Source organism: Podarcis erhardii, assembly GCF_964252035.2.
Source record: "Podarcis erhardii genome assembly, chromosome: 6".
NCBI lineage: Eukaryota > Metazoa > Chordata > Lepidosauria > Squamata > Lacertidae > Podarcis > Podarcis erhardii.
In genome coordinates this window covers 16,305,234-16,321,728 of record NC_138510.1, presented here as the reverse complement: position 1 = coordinate 16,321,728, position 16,495 = coordinate 16,305,234, and the positions used below count along the sequence as shown (strand labels likewise).

Below are 16,495 nucleotides of genomic sequence, written 5' to 3'. Positions count from 1 at the left end.
AAAAACTCTCTCCAGTGAAAGATTCTCTACTTCTTGAGTTGGAATATATAATGTCCAGGAATACTCTGTAGAAAAGCCAGGGAGGTAAAGAGGACTTCTAGGGCTCTAGGAATTCAAATCATAACCCTTGTCTTTCTTCTAAAGGTTGTTCTTTTTCCAGGTTTCCTCCACACCTCCATTCTAACACAAGGCAACAAGCTGCAAAGGGAGCTGGTAGAGACAGCAAAGAATACACCCTGGGTTTGTGGGGCAATTGACGGAAATCAAAGAAGGCTAGTTCTGAGTTTTGGGTGGCCTTGGGAGCGTTTGGTATATAAACAGCTATGTAGAAGAGCCAGGTGGGACAGTGAGTGTTTTCTCCCCAAGCACCCAAAATGTGTTTGAAGACATGTCTGGTTCAATTAACCTTCATTCGGTATTGCAGCAAAGCACACAAATAACGAAAGTCTCCCATTGCTCCCATTAGATACCGCTTCGCTTGAGTCATTCTTTTTTTAACAGTTGGCTTCAGTGCATGAAACCACTGCATTTTGGATCAGATCTGCAGAAAAGGACCAGAAACTCAAGGCCAAGCTACAGGAATGGAGGACTTGTTGCCGTCTGGACGCTGTTGTACTCCAACTCTCATCACCCTGGCCAAAGATCAGGGAGGGTGAGAGCTGGAACCCAGCAACACCTAGCATGCTACAGGTTGCTCATCCCTGCTACACACGTTGAATGCATCTTTGAATCTAACATGCAAGATTTTTTAAAAATGGAATTGTGTCAGCTGGTGGGGGGCTGGTATTGAGTAAGCAGGGAAGGGGGAATTTAACCCTTTCTTTCCCTGCCACAGTCCTGAAGACAATCCATCTTCTGCAGCTAGTATTTGCTTTCAGAGGAAATCCGCCATTGGCACCTGACTTCATGCCTGCTCAGATCCCATTTATTCAGGAAGAAGGAAGGCTGGGAGAAGGGGTTGGTTGGGTTGGGTTGGGTTTTATTTTTATCTGCTGGTGAATGATGGGAGAATCATAACATTGTAAACCTCCTTGGGCAAAAGGGTGATATATAAATGCAGTAAGTAATTTAACATCTAGGAGGCCATATGCCCTGCTTTACAAAGGAAAGTCAACTATTTGAAGGGCTATCTGGTTCAAGTCCAATTTAAAGACGAAACTACTCTAAGAAAGGAGAACGGGGTCCCTACAGATGGGAAGATGGGAGCTTTATTGTGGGTGTAATTTGCAAGATGCTCTTTACACAATAATAGCACATTAGTGGTGGGTTTATTCTGCTTCAATTTGTTCTGGGATGCTTCCCCACTGCTACCACATTACTGCTGCTCAGAGGGCCTGTGGACCACAACAAAAGCAGGAAAAAACAAAACCCCAGAACATCTGCAGTATAAAAGGATACAGGATTTCAGCTGGAAGTTACAGGTTATGCACAAATTGGAAATGAAGCAGTGTGACCACCCAAAAACTTTTGCAGTTGCAAACAGCACTGAAAGCAGGGTCATTTGAGACCCCCCCCCCCCCGGTAGCATCATGAGACTAAAGCATCATGGTGCACAATAAAAAGGGTGTTTGGGGAGCCCAAAGTTACCCATCAGTGTTTAGCAGTTGGATCACAGGCACTCATGTCACTTGGTCACAGTCTTCCCTATAACGAAAACATATTCACTAATTAATATTGGCTTTTTATCCCAGTTTATCAATATGATTTATTACTTTATATGTTCTCATTATTCTTTTAACGCTGTTGTTTAAAATGAGTGTTTTAATGGTATTTGATTTTGATTTTTTTAAAAAAAACCACAAGCCATCTTGGGAATTTTATTAATTTAAATGGGGTTTTAAAACATTCTCAGTAAATTAATTAACTGAGGCCAGAGTCCTAAAGAAACTTAGGGATTATCCACACCTTCATTTGCCCCACTGTTTTCCCCCAGGGAAGCCCAACCTTCAGTGATGAATCGGGTTTTCCAAAGATTGGTGTTTGTTCCGATTTAGCGCTAGAGAGCAGGTTTTCCAGGGGGAAACAGCAGGGCAAAGGCAAAACTGCTGGGACCCATGCCTTGAAAGCATGTGATAAGCAGAAAACTGCTTGGGCCCATGCTTTCTAGGGATAGGGCAAGCAGAAATGTAAATGAGCCCTTTCTTAAGAGCTTAATGGGACTCACTTGCAAGCAAACATTCATAGGACTGCAGTGTAAATAAGGCACTGTTGTTAATTCAGTTATCTCTAAGTTTCGTACTTCACCCATTTAATGGACTTTGGCGTCTCTAGCTGTAGATCCAAAATTCCTTCGTGGATCACATCACATTTTTCAGGCTCACCACAGCAAAGTTCTGTCAGCCCTCTGCAGGCGTTACTCTGTATAATCTTACTCAGGAGATGTGTTATCTGCAAAGCAAACATTGGAAGAAGCAGGGTTCGTAGAATCATGGAATTATAGAGTTAGAAGAGACCCCAAGGATCATCTAGTCCAAACCCCTGCAATGCAGGAATTCTGCCCACAACCATCCCTGGGTGGGCTTGAACCACCAACCTTCTGGTTAACAGCCAGACTAAATGGAATTGCTGGGAGCTTTTCAACATCACTTACCTTATTTTTATCATCCACCGATGCTGCTTCCAGTATATAGTCCTCGCGTCCATGGAAGTTAATTCTGAAACGTCTTCCTTCACTGTATGCACAGGATTTGACTTGGGGAAACGGGAACTGTTTTTTGATTATCCCTTTCTCTATGTTAAAAATTGTCTTGGTGCTCAGATCAATCTGCAGGGGAAACAGTGATTTTTCTTGGTGAGGTATTTTTCATGGCCAGTCTTTTCTCCCTAGTGAAGAGCCAACAGCCTCTCCTCAAATTAAGATGCGCAGCCATTTGGGGTTTTTTTTTAAAAAAAAAAGACTGAGAAAATGTATCTTTTTATTGATGATAATAATCAAGACAAACATTCTCTTCATCACTTAGTCACCATAACATATTTATTTAAGTTAGTGACCGAATAGAGATTGATTCTGTCTGCTGCTTCCTTATCCCGTTTTCTTGTGATAAATATGCATCGATTTATCATTTTGAAGTGTTATTTCCTTTGAAATTTTCCTGCCTCTTGCTCTACCTAAGGCAAGAACCTCAGCTTGTATGGAAGGATATTAGCCAGATGCAAATGCTTGATTCAGTCTAGTACCTTCACTTGCACCATCAAGGAAGGATTTGAGGGCAGATGTCCAGGGGCCCTTTTAACAGAAAGGACTCCAAATGCAGCTAGGTGGCTTGCCTCGCTCTGAAGTGAAGCAATATGCATTGCAATCTAAAAGAGGGAGACCATTAAGTCTAGACTCTGAATACCCTGCCTCACAAAGAGTGGTATGGACACAGGGCTGTCTTCAGCATATGCGGCGCCAGGGTGCAAAGATCTGCCTGGCGTCCGTCCGTCCCCGGTGCTCAGTCCCAGGCGTGCAGGAAAGTGGAGCCGGCCAGCAGCCTCAGTGTCTCGCTGGCTCAGTTGCCCCCAAACTCGCGGCACGGAGCCGCCTGCAGCAGAAGAGCCCACCGCGGTGCTCCAACCGATGGGCGGGCTCTTCCCTGGACTCAACTCTCGAGCACCGGACTCTCAGCCTGGCACCCCTGAGAGCCCCGTGCCCGGGTGCCCTGCACCCCTAGCGCCTATGAGTAAGACGGCCCTGCATGGACATACCTGAAGATGTGGGGAGCAGTTGATTTCCTCTGTGTTCTCTCTCTCTCTCCCCCCAGTTGTTTGTATTTAGTTGTCAGCATCTGTCTTTCTCAAGAGACAATGGAGTGCACCTCCAGTCAAACCACATTGTTAGCAGCACCAAGGCTGGGCAGTGTGTATGGAGGTCCTGGGCTGCCCAGATGACAAGACACCCCACCCCCTCAGCCTCACTGATGTGGTCAAAGTATGGCAGAGCAATACGTTTAGCAAAAGCACTCGACACACATAGACACCCTATCTGCATCTCCTCTTTGTCTCATTTCCCCCAAAGCTGAACATACATTCGGCTCATTCTTCGAGAAAAATGAAATCTGAAGAATCACTCTAGTATCCCATGCTAGCACATTTTCTGAAAAGCATCCTTCGCCAAGGAATATCCTTCACATATTCACCAAGGCGCTTATATTACTATACTGCTTCCATTACGAGGACATTCATTCCTTATGTATCACACCCGTTTTACAAATTCCCAGGTAGATAACTTTTACAACTCCTTCCCCTTTTGTCGCTTTGAAATCACTAACCAAGTGGCACTATTCTGTGGCCCCGGGGATGGTTAAATCTCTCTACCCACCAAACCAACACTCAGGGATGCATTCTAAGAGTGACAACACACACACATTACTTAGTCCTTTTTTATGGTGTGCTGCTAATTCCTAACACTCTTTTGCTGCTCTGTAAACTGCAAATCACAAATTGCATTTGTTTGACTGTAACTTAGTTACTGATCTGTGGCCATAATAATAATAAAGATTGAAAGATGTACCAATGTGAAGAAAACAGGGATCATTGGAAAGCTGGGTGGGGGTTGTTATCTCAGCTTAGTAACTCACGAAAGTTTGTTTGCTTTTAATTGAACTGAAATGAGCTGCATTAGGCTGCAATATTACACAAGCCTCATTGAATGCACTGGAAATTTACTCCCTGCACCTTACATAGGATCAGGCCCCCTGCTTGCCTGTTTCAGCAAGAAGGCAAAATGTGCTATGCTCCACCCGCTTAGAAACTACAGCTGAGCAGGCAGCTTCCAAGCGAGCCCCTATCAGCTGAAATCCAGGTGCTTCAGATCTTGGGTGTCTGTCTTCTGCCAAGCCCAGTGGGCTTGTACACCACCAGCCATGCTAAAGGGCAACCTTTTGCTGCTTTGTTTTTGCTTTGATGTTGAAAGCTGAGCCTCCCCACTGAGCCTCCCTGCTGAGCTCAGTCCGGAACTAAATTAACCCAGTATTTGCTGGTGCTTACTATTAGCAAATGAATTATCCATTTGCCATCCGGCTGTGAATACTTGAAGGCCTACTCTCTGCCTTGCAGACCATTTCCCACCTGGCCTAGAAGGGAAGGACCCCAACTGACTGACTACAACAGCTGAGGTTGCTGAACAGACTCTTGGGCCAAGATGTTGTGGCTTTTGGGGTTTTGCATCTTTATTTTAGTTTCGTTGTGATTTACGTGGAAATGGTTCAGTTTGTTTTTGTTTGTTTTTTAAGTTTAATTTACTGCTTACGACTGCTTTTGCTATCCTGTAGCTGTGTATTTTTGTTTTAAACTGCCTTGAGAGCTAGGCATCTGAAACTCTTCCTGCTGTGGGAATTTGCGGGGGGGGGGGGACAGAGAGGTGGAAAGTTACCCTTGAATTTGTACTTTTGAATTTGGATGGGCAGCTGCTTAAAGATCCAAGACCGCTTCCAGAGGGAGAGGAGATTGCCAACTCTGCTCCACTCCAGAATGGCTTCCTTCCATTTTTGTTGTTATATGGCAAATGAATTTATTGTGGTTGAGTTTTCCTGGGCAACAGATACATGCACTGAGTACCGACTGACAAGCCATTCTGACTCTAGTTGCTATGCAGAACCTGAAAAGAGGTTAAGGAGTTGATTATGAGTGTACTTCCCAGGACAGTAGTATTTGCAGGCTGCTGCTTATAGCTAGACAAGCCATTATAACACCAGTCGGTTGCTATACTTTCACACAGTTTGACTTCTGCTTTCCAAGATAGATACCATGCAGAAGCAATCTGATTATCTGAAGGCAGCTCACTGGAAGATTATCCATGATGTATTGTTCACAAAGGGCCAGAATATCTTGTTTCGGTGTTGAATAAAAGTGATGACATCATGCCTCACCCTAAGGTACTTTCCACCTCTCCACCAGGGTAATTCTGCTAGGAAATGACCAATGAAAAGCAAGCTAAGGAGGTATCTTCAAACAAAGAATTCCCCTATGCTGTGAGTTGTTTGCACAGCAGGATACAGTCAGAGATGAAAATCACAGCCAGGAGTATTGACTGTCTCACTCCAGTACACAGCATTGATTTCTAATCATGTGTGAAAATGTAGTAAGTGGCTGAAAGAGAGAACACACTCCAGGCTGGACGGCTAAGCAGTAGCACTAAACCTACACACTGTGATTTCCTACCGACTAATTATTAAATACTTCCAAATTTCAGCAGCAAGGGAGGCAGAGCTTCTAATGAACCTGATGGCAAACAAAGGTTTGGTTGGTAAGCCATTGACTGGAAATTGATTAGGGGTCAAAGTATGAATGATGAGAAAGGTTCAGTTTTTTTGCTGTTTGTGGGTGTGCATTACAGTGAACATTCACACTGTGCTGAATGCCAACTTTAACAAAACAATGCTAAATTAATTTTGCAGCTGCCTGATTCTGTCCAAAGATGGATGTGGAAGATGCCTGATTATTATGGTATGATTGCATCTTAAATGGGTTTTCAGTTCCAAAGGTTCTGTATATACATGAAAATCACATATCCAAACCCTTGGAGCTGCCCCAGTGCTAGCAGATGAGGGGGTAAGAGAGAGAGAGAGAGAAAGCTAGGGATGCTCTCACAAGAACTCTGAGCACCCTTGAGATCTTGCAAAAGCATCACAGAACTAGCTTGCTGAGCAAGCCTTGAACTCCACACACACCCCGGCCCAAAGTAAGGCAGAGGGCTTAAAAGTTCTTTCTGCACCAGTAAACCCAAGCAGGCCCAGTGCAAGTAGAGCTTTCAAGGTATGAAATCGCACAAGTTAAACACAAGTGAGATGCAGTTGTACTGTGCATGAATTTGTTGCAAAGATTCAGGTCAGTTTCTCCTACTACTGGGGAAATGGTGTGAGGTTTGCTGCTTTAGTTCCTGTTCCATGTCTTGAAACGCGCACACTGTTTTTGGATCAACACTTTTGACTGCATGCATGCATGAAAAACTAAAATCCCTGCATAGAAAAAGAGTAAATCAGGAAGAAACGCTTTCATTGGCATGCCTGTTCTGTAGGTGCTGAAATGTTTTAGATGGGAAATTCCATAGAAACACATACCACCTGCAACTGGAAGTCCAGGAAGAGATTTATGTTAGCAAAGTCACTTAAATAACACAGATGGAGACAAGAGAGAAAATAAATCCTGGTTACACTGTACTGTGGTAACACAGGAAATCTAGACAAAAATGTATGATTTGAGGAAACATAAGCAAAGAGGTTTTGTCTTTCTTACATTGCAGGCAGCCATTCAACCAAACATACAGAAGAAAAACTCCCTCAAGGTGCATGCTACCTCAGTGAAGATCACGCCATGCTGCCTGGTCACTAAACACCACCACCTCTACCCTCTTGGGTAGTTGACTAATACTGTGAAGGCAATTAACCCTTAAATTACACACTGAATAATCCCTTCTGTTGCACTTCCAACACTTTACCACTTATAATTCGGTGGAAAGGAATGGCCTGGCCCTTTGACTTTGGCAAGATTCATCATAGATATCCATCACCTAACCTGCAAGTTAGAACACACGAATCATGGGGAGTTTCACCCATAAACTGTTGTGTTTAGAAAAGGGGGGAAGTTACATTTGTAGAGTTACCTGCAAAATCCTTTTCTGCCACCGGTAGCGGTTATATTTGTAGACAATGAAGTTGAATTGCGAGCTGTTTGGCAAGTCCAGGGAATCCTGCAAGAGATTAGTGTACTTAAATAAGTCATTGCTCCCCTTCTGTTCATCTTACTGCACTGTTCCCTTTTGTGTCTCCATGATTTGCAGCACATCTGCCCTGGGATGAATTGTAGCACCTTAATGGATTGATTTTTGGAAGTGTTCAGCATCCACAAATCCTAATGATTTGTGAGCAGTGGGAACTTGGAGCATAAAAGGGAGAGGAAGGGATCTGTAAGCAAACCAGCCAAGACAGATAAAGGGCAGGCCGATAGTTCAGAATAATGCAGAAGCAAGGTGTTCCATATTCACAAATCAAAGTTGCCTATTTAATCCTATTCATGTTTGCAATCTGAGTAACTTGGTAAATTGTAAACACTTTCAATAGTTCTCCTAAGAGCTATTGAAAGCGCTCCCGATTCCATGGGCTGCTGTTGGAGCCAATTACTGTGGCTGTTGTATCAATGCAGTGGCGCAATTTTATGTACTGTGCTTGCAATTCAAGCTGACCCGGAGCTGCCGAACACGAGCCATAACTTTCATCGTCAGGTAGGCTGGGGCGACACCACACAGCACGTGCAGCAAACAATTGGTGGAAGCAGCAGCAGCAGCAACAACAACAACAACAACAACAGAAATGAAAAGAGGGCTGCAAAAAGAAGGGAGGAGGAAAAGGAACAGGCAATGAACAATGATAATCAGTAGCTGCCATGTATGAATTGCAGCCATGCCTTATTGGCTTTCCCTGTAGCATTTCCCCAAGGAATAGAACATTGAAACAGAGCAAAATCTCAGACTGTTCAGAGCCCCTCTGAGGGATGGGTGAGAGGCACCTTGAAAGGGGAGGAATGGCTAAGTTCCAGGGAAGAATAAGATTCTACATCAGAGACAGTCTTCCTTCTCTCACCAGGCAAGATCTGGATGGGTTGAATGCAGCCCTGCCATCAACATGTGGAATTTCTTGGGCAGTTGTTTGGGTCCCATTATGGTTGGATGCAGAGGAATGGTGGGAGGAACCAGCTTGGGAATCCCCAAGGGAAGAAGACTCAGAGGCCGGGGTGGTGGGATGACAATCAATAATCAGAGGGAGAAGAGGGAGAAGGTTGGGAAAAAGCAGGTGTCAGAAGATGAAGAGGTAACCGAGCTTAGTGTCAAGGAAGAGCCAGAACGCACTGCTTCGTCAGTAGTAGGGGAGGTTTTTGAGCAGGAACTGTCAGAAGAGGAAGACAGGGAAATGACGCATGAAGCAGAACAGGGGGTGGAGAGCAGTCAGGTGGAGCAGGGGGTCAGAGATGGGGAAGAGCCCTATAACCCACCAGAGCTGGGAGAAGGAAGTTCAGACTTAGGAAGGGGGGGGATCATTCACATCAGCACAGGCAAGGAGGGAAATGAAACGTAAAGATCAAAGACGTCTCGCGAGGTTTCCACGCCTACTTTGTTGGCGCCGGAATTGAAGGAAGCCACTCCCCAAGTTTGACTCGACAGGTTCGGACACATGACTGTAGCTGTTCTTTTGTATATATGTAATAAAGACTTTAAATATCACACTGAGTGTACTGGAGCGCTACTGCAAAGAGGGAACACCACCTTGACACTTAGTGAGTTGGGAGAGTCTGTGGCAGAGAGAAGTGGCAGCTTCTGATTATGTATGATTACTGCATAAAATCATACATAAATATAAATAAATAAAATATGTTTTGTTAGTAAACATATTGGAAGGAAGGTGGGGTACCTTACCGCCCACGATGCAATCTGCTTTTCTTCTTTTTCTTCTGCATTTCTCTCTCTTTCTGCTAAATCCAGGGCTTCTTCGACGCTCAGTTCTTTGTTTTTCACCATGTTCATAATTTTCAAGATTTTTCCTTGGCTTAACTTGAGAGGGGGGGGGGAATGTTTTTGAACAATAAAAAATCATTGAGCAGGGAGAACGATGTTTGCCCTACCCACCTGGCAAGTCCGGCTACAGCAAGGCTTTTGACAACTGCATTGGCAGTGTATCGGTCATAAAATTACTATTTCATTCATATTTTATGTTTTATCGACAACTTGCCCAGCAAACATAATCTCCCTTTGAAGCCAAGCAGGAGCCTACAAGATATCAAATATACAGGGCTTTGTATGTTTTTGAAAGACAGGGTGGTAGTATTTGGCGCTCAGATTGCTCCGAGGAAATCTCCCTGGCTTGGCTGAGCCGAGCGAGAAGGAAGGATATCAATTCTGAATGCTTTGTGCCGGAGTCTCTCTCTGCTTGCACAAAGCACTGCATAACATATAGCAAGAAGCTAAACTGGTAACATCAGATATTTAGAGGAGACACAGCTAGTTTTGTGTATGGAAATGCATTCGCTCCGGGTTTTAGCCATCTCTGAAACTTGTCGGAAAATGTTGCCCGTCAAACGTAAATGAAACAAAAAACCAGGGGAAGCTGTTCATAACATTACTCAACAGGGATATTATTTATTGGTCTTAAATCAACAAACACAATCCTATGGCCCCTGGGAGAGCATCCTGGGGGCAATAGGATTTTTGCAGACAATGGAAATCTTTTTTTAAAGGAACAGCTTGGCTAACTCACATGCCACCTAACCTTCTGGTCTACCATGGCAAGACCAGCAGTGCTTTGGATTTTGGGGGGGTCATCTGCCTTCAAGTTCCCCCTTTCCTGGCCAGATGTTGTTGTTGTTGTTGTTTAGTCATTTAGTCGTGTCCGACTCTTCGTGACCCCATGGACCAGAGCACGCCAGGCACTTCTGTTTTCCACTGTCTCCCGCAGTTTGGTCAGACTCATGTTTGTAGCTTCGAGAACACTGTCCAACCATCTCGTCCTCTGTCGTCCCCTTCTCCTTGTGCCCTCCATCTTTCCCAACATCAAGGTCTTTTCCAGGGAGTCTTCTCTTCTCATGAGGTGGCCAAAGTATTGGAGCCTCAGCTTCACGATCTGTCCTTCCAGTGAGCACTCAGGGCTGATTTCCTTAAGAATGGATGCGTTTGATCTTCTTGCAGTCCATGGGACTCTGAAGGGTCTCCTCCAGCACCATAATTCAAAACCATCAATTCTTCGGCGATCAGCCTTCTTTATAGTCCAGCTCTCACTTCCATACATCACTACTGGGAAAACCATGGCTTTAACTATACGGACCTTTGTTGGCAAGGTGATGTCTCTGCTTTTTAAGATGCTGTCTAGGTTTGCCATCTCCTTTCTCCCAAGGAGCAGGCGTCTTTTAATTTTGTGACTGCTGTCACCATCTGCAGTGATCATGGAGCCCAAGAAAGTAAAATCTCTCACTGCCTCCATTTCTTCCCCTTCTATTTGCCAGGAGGTGATGGGCCCAGTGGCCATGATCTTCGTTTTTTTGATGTTGAGCTTCAGACCATATTTTGTGCCCTCCTCTTTCACCCTCATTAAAAGGTTCTTTAATTCCTCCTCACTTCCTGCCATCCTGGCCAGATAGGATTACACAAAACAAGTTAAATGTTATTCAGTAGTCCTTGATGAACTTAGTCTTTGCCAATTCCTGTTCAAAATGACCTCTAATCTGCACATCTTGAAACTAATAGGCAAATCAATATCCACTGGGTTTCACACTTCTCAAGTTTTATTGAGACAAATATTCCTGCCTGTTCAGATATAGAAGAACCCTGTCATGTGGTCCCCAGTCCTCCAACTGGCAAGAGGTTTCAGGGACACAACACTACTTGGGTTGGGTACCCATTGCAAGGTGGCCATTGGAGGGCTACTGGCATCTTGTAATATTTTTTGTTGTTTGTTTTTGCAGTGTAACAAGCTTTATTAATAGTCTTACAATACATTACATATATACAATCATACCTCATGTTACGTCCGCTTCATGTTACGTTCTTTCAAGTTACGTCTCGCAGCAACCCAGAAGTACCGGAAAGGGTTACTTCTGGGTTTTGCCACTCACACATGTGCAGAAGCGCAAAATGACGTCATGCGCAGAAGCGGCAAATTGCAACCCGTGCATGTGCAGACGCGCTGCTTCGGCTTGCGTTCTTTTCATGTTGCGAATAGGCTTCCGGAACGGATCCCATTTGCAACCAGAGGTACCACTGTATAGTACATCTCATAGAGTAAATTGAGATTTTGGGCTGAAACAGAATGGATTAGAATAAATAGGTGTTTTAAAACATTTCTTTTAAAGCCCAGAAGCATACTGGAGCAGAATAATGGGTAAGAAACAGGCAAAAGTGATCCTGATCATAAATAGATAGATATGTCCATCCCACAGCTTATTTTAAAAAATAGGATGGAACTAGATGTTATCTTGGCAGAGATGTGGTGCCCAATGGCAGATAGCAGGTGGGGGCGGGGCTGGTGTGCGTCCCAGGGGCGGGGCGGCATCCCAGAGGTGGGGCGCATCAGCCGCATGGGTGTGGCGTGTGTCCTGGGGCGGGGCAAGCCGTCTGCAGGGGCGTGGCACCCAGTGCAGGCGGGGGGCAGTCGCGATGGCACCCCACCAGGATCGCGCTCCTGGGGACAGTGTGCTCCCCCTGCACTCCTCTTCCTCTGCCAATGGTGGTGCCAGTGCAGGGGGCTCAGAGGAGCATATTTAGGGAAGGATAGTGTTAAGTTGTGGGTTGACATAGCAGACAACACAGCGATTTCTCCAAGTAGCTCTTTATTTCGTAAGCTGGAATAGAACTGACTGCAAACAGCTCAGCCGGCCTGCTTTTATAGGCAGCCGGCTGTCAACATTGTAACAACAACAGCCCAGAGTTCCCACCTAAAATAACTGACGCGGACCTGAGGGAAAACTATCTACAGACCTGAGTGAAAACTATATACAGTATCCCCCTGCTGGCCCAGGGTGAAACTTCACTACATAACACCCCTCCCCACCGAGACAAGGCGTTAGTTACAATCGTAATGGTTTCCTTATATACAGCACTACGCGTAATGGTTCAATTAGGCACAAAAGCATATTGGTTACATTTCCCATACTTAGACCAACAGTGATACATGTCCAACAACATAGTCCTTTAAATAAGTCGGGCGCTTGGAAACTCTGCCAGACCGCCGGGGACTGGTAGCCAAGTCCGGAGGGCCACACAGTTCTTGCTGAGGCTGTGGTGCGACCCTAGGTGGCGTTGGAACCAACTCCCCTGGATCCGCTGCTGTGGGTGGAGCCTCCGCAAGTGGAGTGGTCTGAGTCTGTGGTAAGTCTGGCAGACCCTCTGAAGCGGCTTGGTTCGGCTCCACGCTGGCAGTTTGCGAGGGAGGTGTAGGTGGGGCCTCGCCATCTGTACGTGTCTCTTCTGGAGCCGCAAGCACAGTTGGGGGCACCTCGGTAGTGTCCAAGTCCCCAACCCTGTGCCTAAGCTGGTCTATGTGCCGTCGCCACAAACGTCCGTCTTCGAGTGCCACCTGGTACGAGCGAGGTCCAGTGACTCCCACTACTGTGGCTGGCACCCAAGGAATGTCCCCCACATAGTTCCGGGCAAAGACCTGGTTTCCTGGGACAAATGACCGCGGCGCGTTGGCACAGCCTGGGGGTCCAGCCACGGCAAAGTCCGGGTGTAGCCGGTCGAGCGGTGACCTGAGGCGGCGGCCCATAAGCAGTTCAGCAGGACTCCTCCCTGTGGCCGCATGAGGGGTGATGTGTTGCACGAACAAGTATTCGGCGACCCGCTCATGCCAGTCTCCCCGGTCCAGGCGCGCCAGTGCCTCTTTTGCCGAGCGCACCATTCTTTCCGCTTGCCCGTTGCTGGATGGATGAAAGGGTGCCGTTAGGGCATGGCGGATGCCCAGTCCCAAAAGATACCGCTCAAACGTGCCTGACGTGAACTGTGGTCCGTTGTCAGAGACAAGGACATCAGGACACCCATGCGTTGCAAACAGGCCTCGCAGCACCCAGATGACAGCTTCGGTAGTGGTGGAGGGCATCAGGGCGACCTCCAGCCATTTGGAATAGGCGTCCACCACTACCATAAAGGTCCGGCCGTGAAAGGGGCCAGCCAGATCAATGTGCACCCTCGACCAGGGTGTCTTTGGCGTCTCCCAGGTGTGTCCCTTAGCTGCCGGTGGTGCAGGCCTCGACTCTTGGCACGCTTGACAGGCGGACACCCAGGCAGTGATGGCATCGTCCATATTAGGCCACCAAACGTAACACCGAGCCAACGCCTTCATTTTGACAATTCCCGGGTGGCCAACGTGCAGAGCCTCCAGGACGCGCTGACGGAGTCCCTGGGGAATCACGACGCGGTCTCCCCACAGCAGACAGCCGCGATGAGCTGAGAGTTCATGTTGTCTGGTTGCGAAGGGCTGGAACTCCGATGCAAAAGGCCCTTGTGGCCACCCCCTCCACACCCAGTTGAGCACCCGGCTGATGGTGCGATCCTGGGCAGACGCGGAGGCCACAGTGGCAGCTGATACAGGCGCTGCCGGAAGATCCTCAATCAGAAGGAGCGATGAAGCTGGAGCCGGGTCTTCCACAAATGCTGGAAGAGGGCAACGGCTGAGGGCGTCGGCATGGCCCATCGATTTCCCCGGGCGATGGATGAGCCGGTAGTGGTAGGCAGCCAGGAAAACAGTCCATCGCAGCATGCGTGGCGAGAGGACCGGTGGAGTTGGACGATCACCGGCGAGGAGGCCCAGGAGTGGCTTGTGGTCAGTGATGAGGTCAAAAGTCCTGCCATAGAGGTATTCATGGAACCTCTTCACTCCAGCCACAAGTGCCAATGCCTCCTTGTTGAGCTGGCTGTAATTCCGTTCCGTCAGAGATAGTGTCCTGGAAAAGTAGGCGAGTGGTGCTTCTCTTCCATCTGGAAAACGGTGACTAAGGACAGCACCGATGCCAAAAGGTGAGGCGTCGCAGGCAAGGACCAGCGGCCTGGATTCACTGTACTGTACCAGCACACTGTCTGATGAAAGGAGAGCCTTAACCGCGTTGAAGGCCGCCGTCTCCCGATGACCCCAGGCCCAAGGCGTCTTTGTACTAAGGAGTCGGTGAAGAGGCTCAGCCACTGTGGCTTTGTGGGGCAGGAACATGTTATAAAAGTTCAGCAGCCCCAGGAATGCCTGCAACTCCGTCTTGTTCTTTGGGGTGGGGGCCTGCTGGATAGTGCGGATCTTGGATGTGGTCGGGTGAAGGCCGGAGGCATCGATAAGATAGCCCAGGAACTCTACCTGTGGAACGGCGATCTGGCACTTCTCCCTCTTTACCTTGAGCCCGGCCTCTTGGAACCTGGTCAGCACGGCACGGAGGCGCTCGAACAGCTGCTGGTGAGAGTCTGCAGACACCAAGACGTCATCAAAATATGGTACCACGCCCGGAAGCCCTTGCAGGAGACGCTCCATAAGGCTTTGGAAAATGCCAGGAGCCACACTCACCCCGAACTGCAACCGGCGGCAACGGAATGCCCCCCGGTGGGTGACGATCGTCTGGGCTTCAGCAGTGGCATCATCGACTGGCAGTTGTTGATAGGCTTGGGCAAGGTCCAGCTTAGCGAAGACCTTACCCTCACCCAGGGAATGCAGCAGGTGTTGGACAACAGGAACCGGATAAGCGTGCTGCTGAAGTGCCTTGTTGATCGTGCACTTGTAGTCAGCGCAGATTCTCACCGACCCATCTGGCTTGACAGGCGTGACGATGGGGGTTTCCCACTTGGCGTGGTCAACCGGCTCCAAAACTCCTTGGGCGATCAGTTTGTCCAGTTGTTCGTCCACCTTAGCCTTGAGAGCAAAGGGAACCCGGCGTGGAGTTAGCTTGATGGGGGCGACTTGTGGATCAAGGCTAAAGGAGATGGGCGTACCTGTATATTGCCCCAAGGTGCCGTCAAAAACCTCGGCAAAGTCTTTGACCAGACCCTCAGTCTCTGCGTTAGAGATGCAGTTGATGCCGGTGACTTCCAGGCCGAGGGCATCAAACCAGTCTAGCCCTAGGAGGCTTGGCCGCTGACCTTCGACCACCACCAACCGGAGCAGGCCCGAAAAATCCTTGAAGGCAATCCGGAACCGGCCAACACCTACCACGGGAATGTCGTTTCCCTGGTAGTCTCTCAGGTGTACGCGGTGAGAGTCGAGTTGCCTTTTGGACACTCTGGGTACCAGTCTTTTGATGGTGCTCCACGACACGATGGACAGGGCAGACCCGGTGTCAATCTCCATGTCACATGGAGCTCCTTCAATGAGCACCGTGACGTTCAGCTTGCGTCGCGTAGGCGAGTCAGTTTGGCCAATCGTGGTTCCAGACGGGCAGCGGCAGTTGGTGAGAGCGAAACAACTTTCCTTGGCAGACTGGAGTGAAGGCTTGGACTTGCGAGTCGATGAAGGGGGGGTGTCAGACGGAGCCGATCGGCAGACCTTAGCGATGTGGCCCCTTCTGGAACACTTCCTACAGATGGCGTCTCTGAATCGACACTTGGCACGGGAATGGTTGCCTCCGCAGCCGGCACATTCCGGTTGGCCCTTGGACTTCTGTTGGAACTTCCTGTGCTCCCACTTTGTCTGGTGCACGTCATCGCCTTCACTGGAGGATGCCTCATCACTGCTGGCCTCTTCATGATGCACCGGAACTGGCTCCCTAGCAAGACGCGGGCTGCTGCACTTGCGGATCTCCTGGGTGGAGCGTTCAGCAGCTTCTGAGGCCACAGCCTCCTCAATGGCTTTCTGCAGCGTGAGGTCTGGCTTGGCGAGGAGACGCCGTTGCAGATGGATGTCCCGGACCCCGCAGACGATTCGATCCATCAGGGCATCGTCTAAGTCTCGGAACTCACAGTGCATTGCAGCCTGTCGCAGGGCGGTGGTGTAGTTGTTGATTGACTCCCCCTCTGCCTGGTTCCGGTGGTAGAACGCATGGCGGGCAGCAATCTTGGACGGCTTTG

The 16,495-nt window shown here is 48.0% G+C and overlaps 1 protein-coding gene across 3 annotated transcripts in view; it reads right to left on the bottom strand.

The window, feature by feature from the left end:
- Nucleotides 1-16,495, bottom strand: part of LOC309344847 — a 92,172-nt gene that overhangs the window by 49,142 nt on the left and 26,535 nt on the right. For 2 of the 3 annotated variants that reach the window (XM_081867674.1, XM_081867675.1), the window contains exons 2-5: nt 9,389-9,523; nt 7,583-7,669; nt 2,591-2,764; nt 2,240-2,388 (exon numbers count right to left, since the gene is read on the bottom strand). In XM_081867674.1, coding sequence (XP_081723800.1) covers nt 2,240-2,388; nt 2,591-2,764; nt 7,583-7,669; nt 9,389-9,523 — 545 coding nt within the window. The remainder of the gene's footprint in view (nt 1-2,239; nt 2,389-2,590; nt 2,765-7,582; nt 7,670-9,388; nt 9,524-16,495) is intronic. The other variant, XM_081867676.1, reaches the window with a different exon arrangement.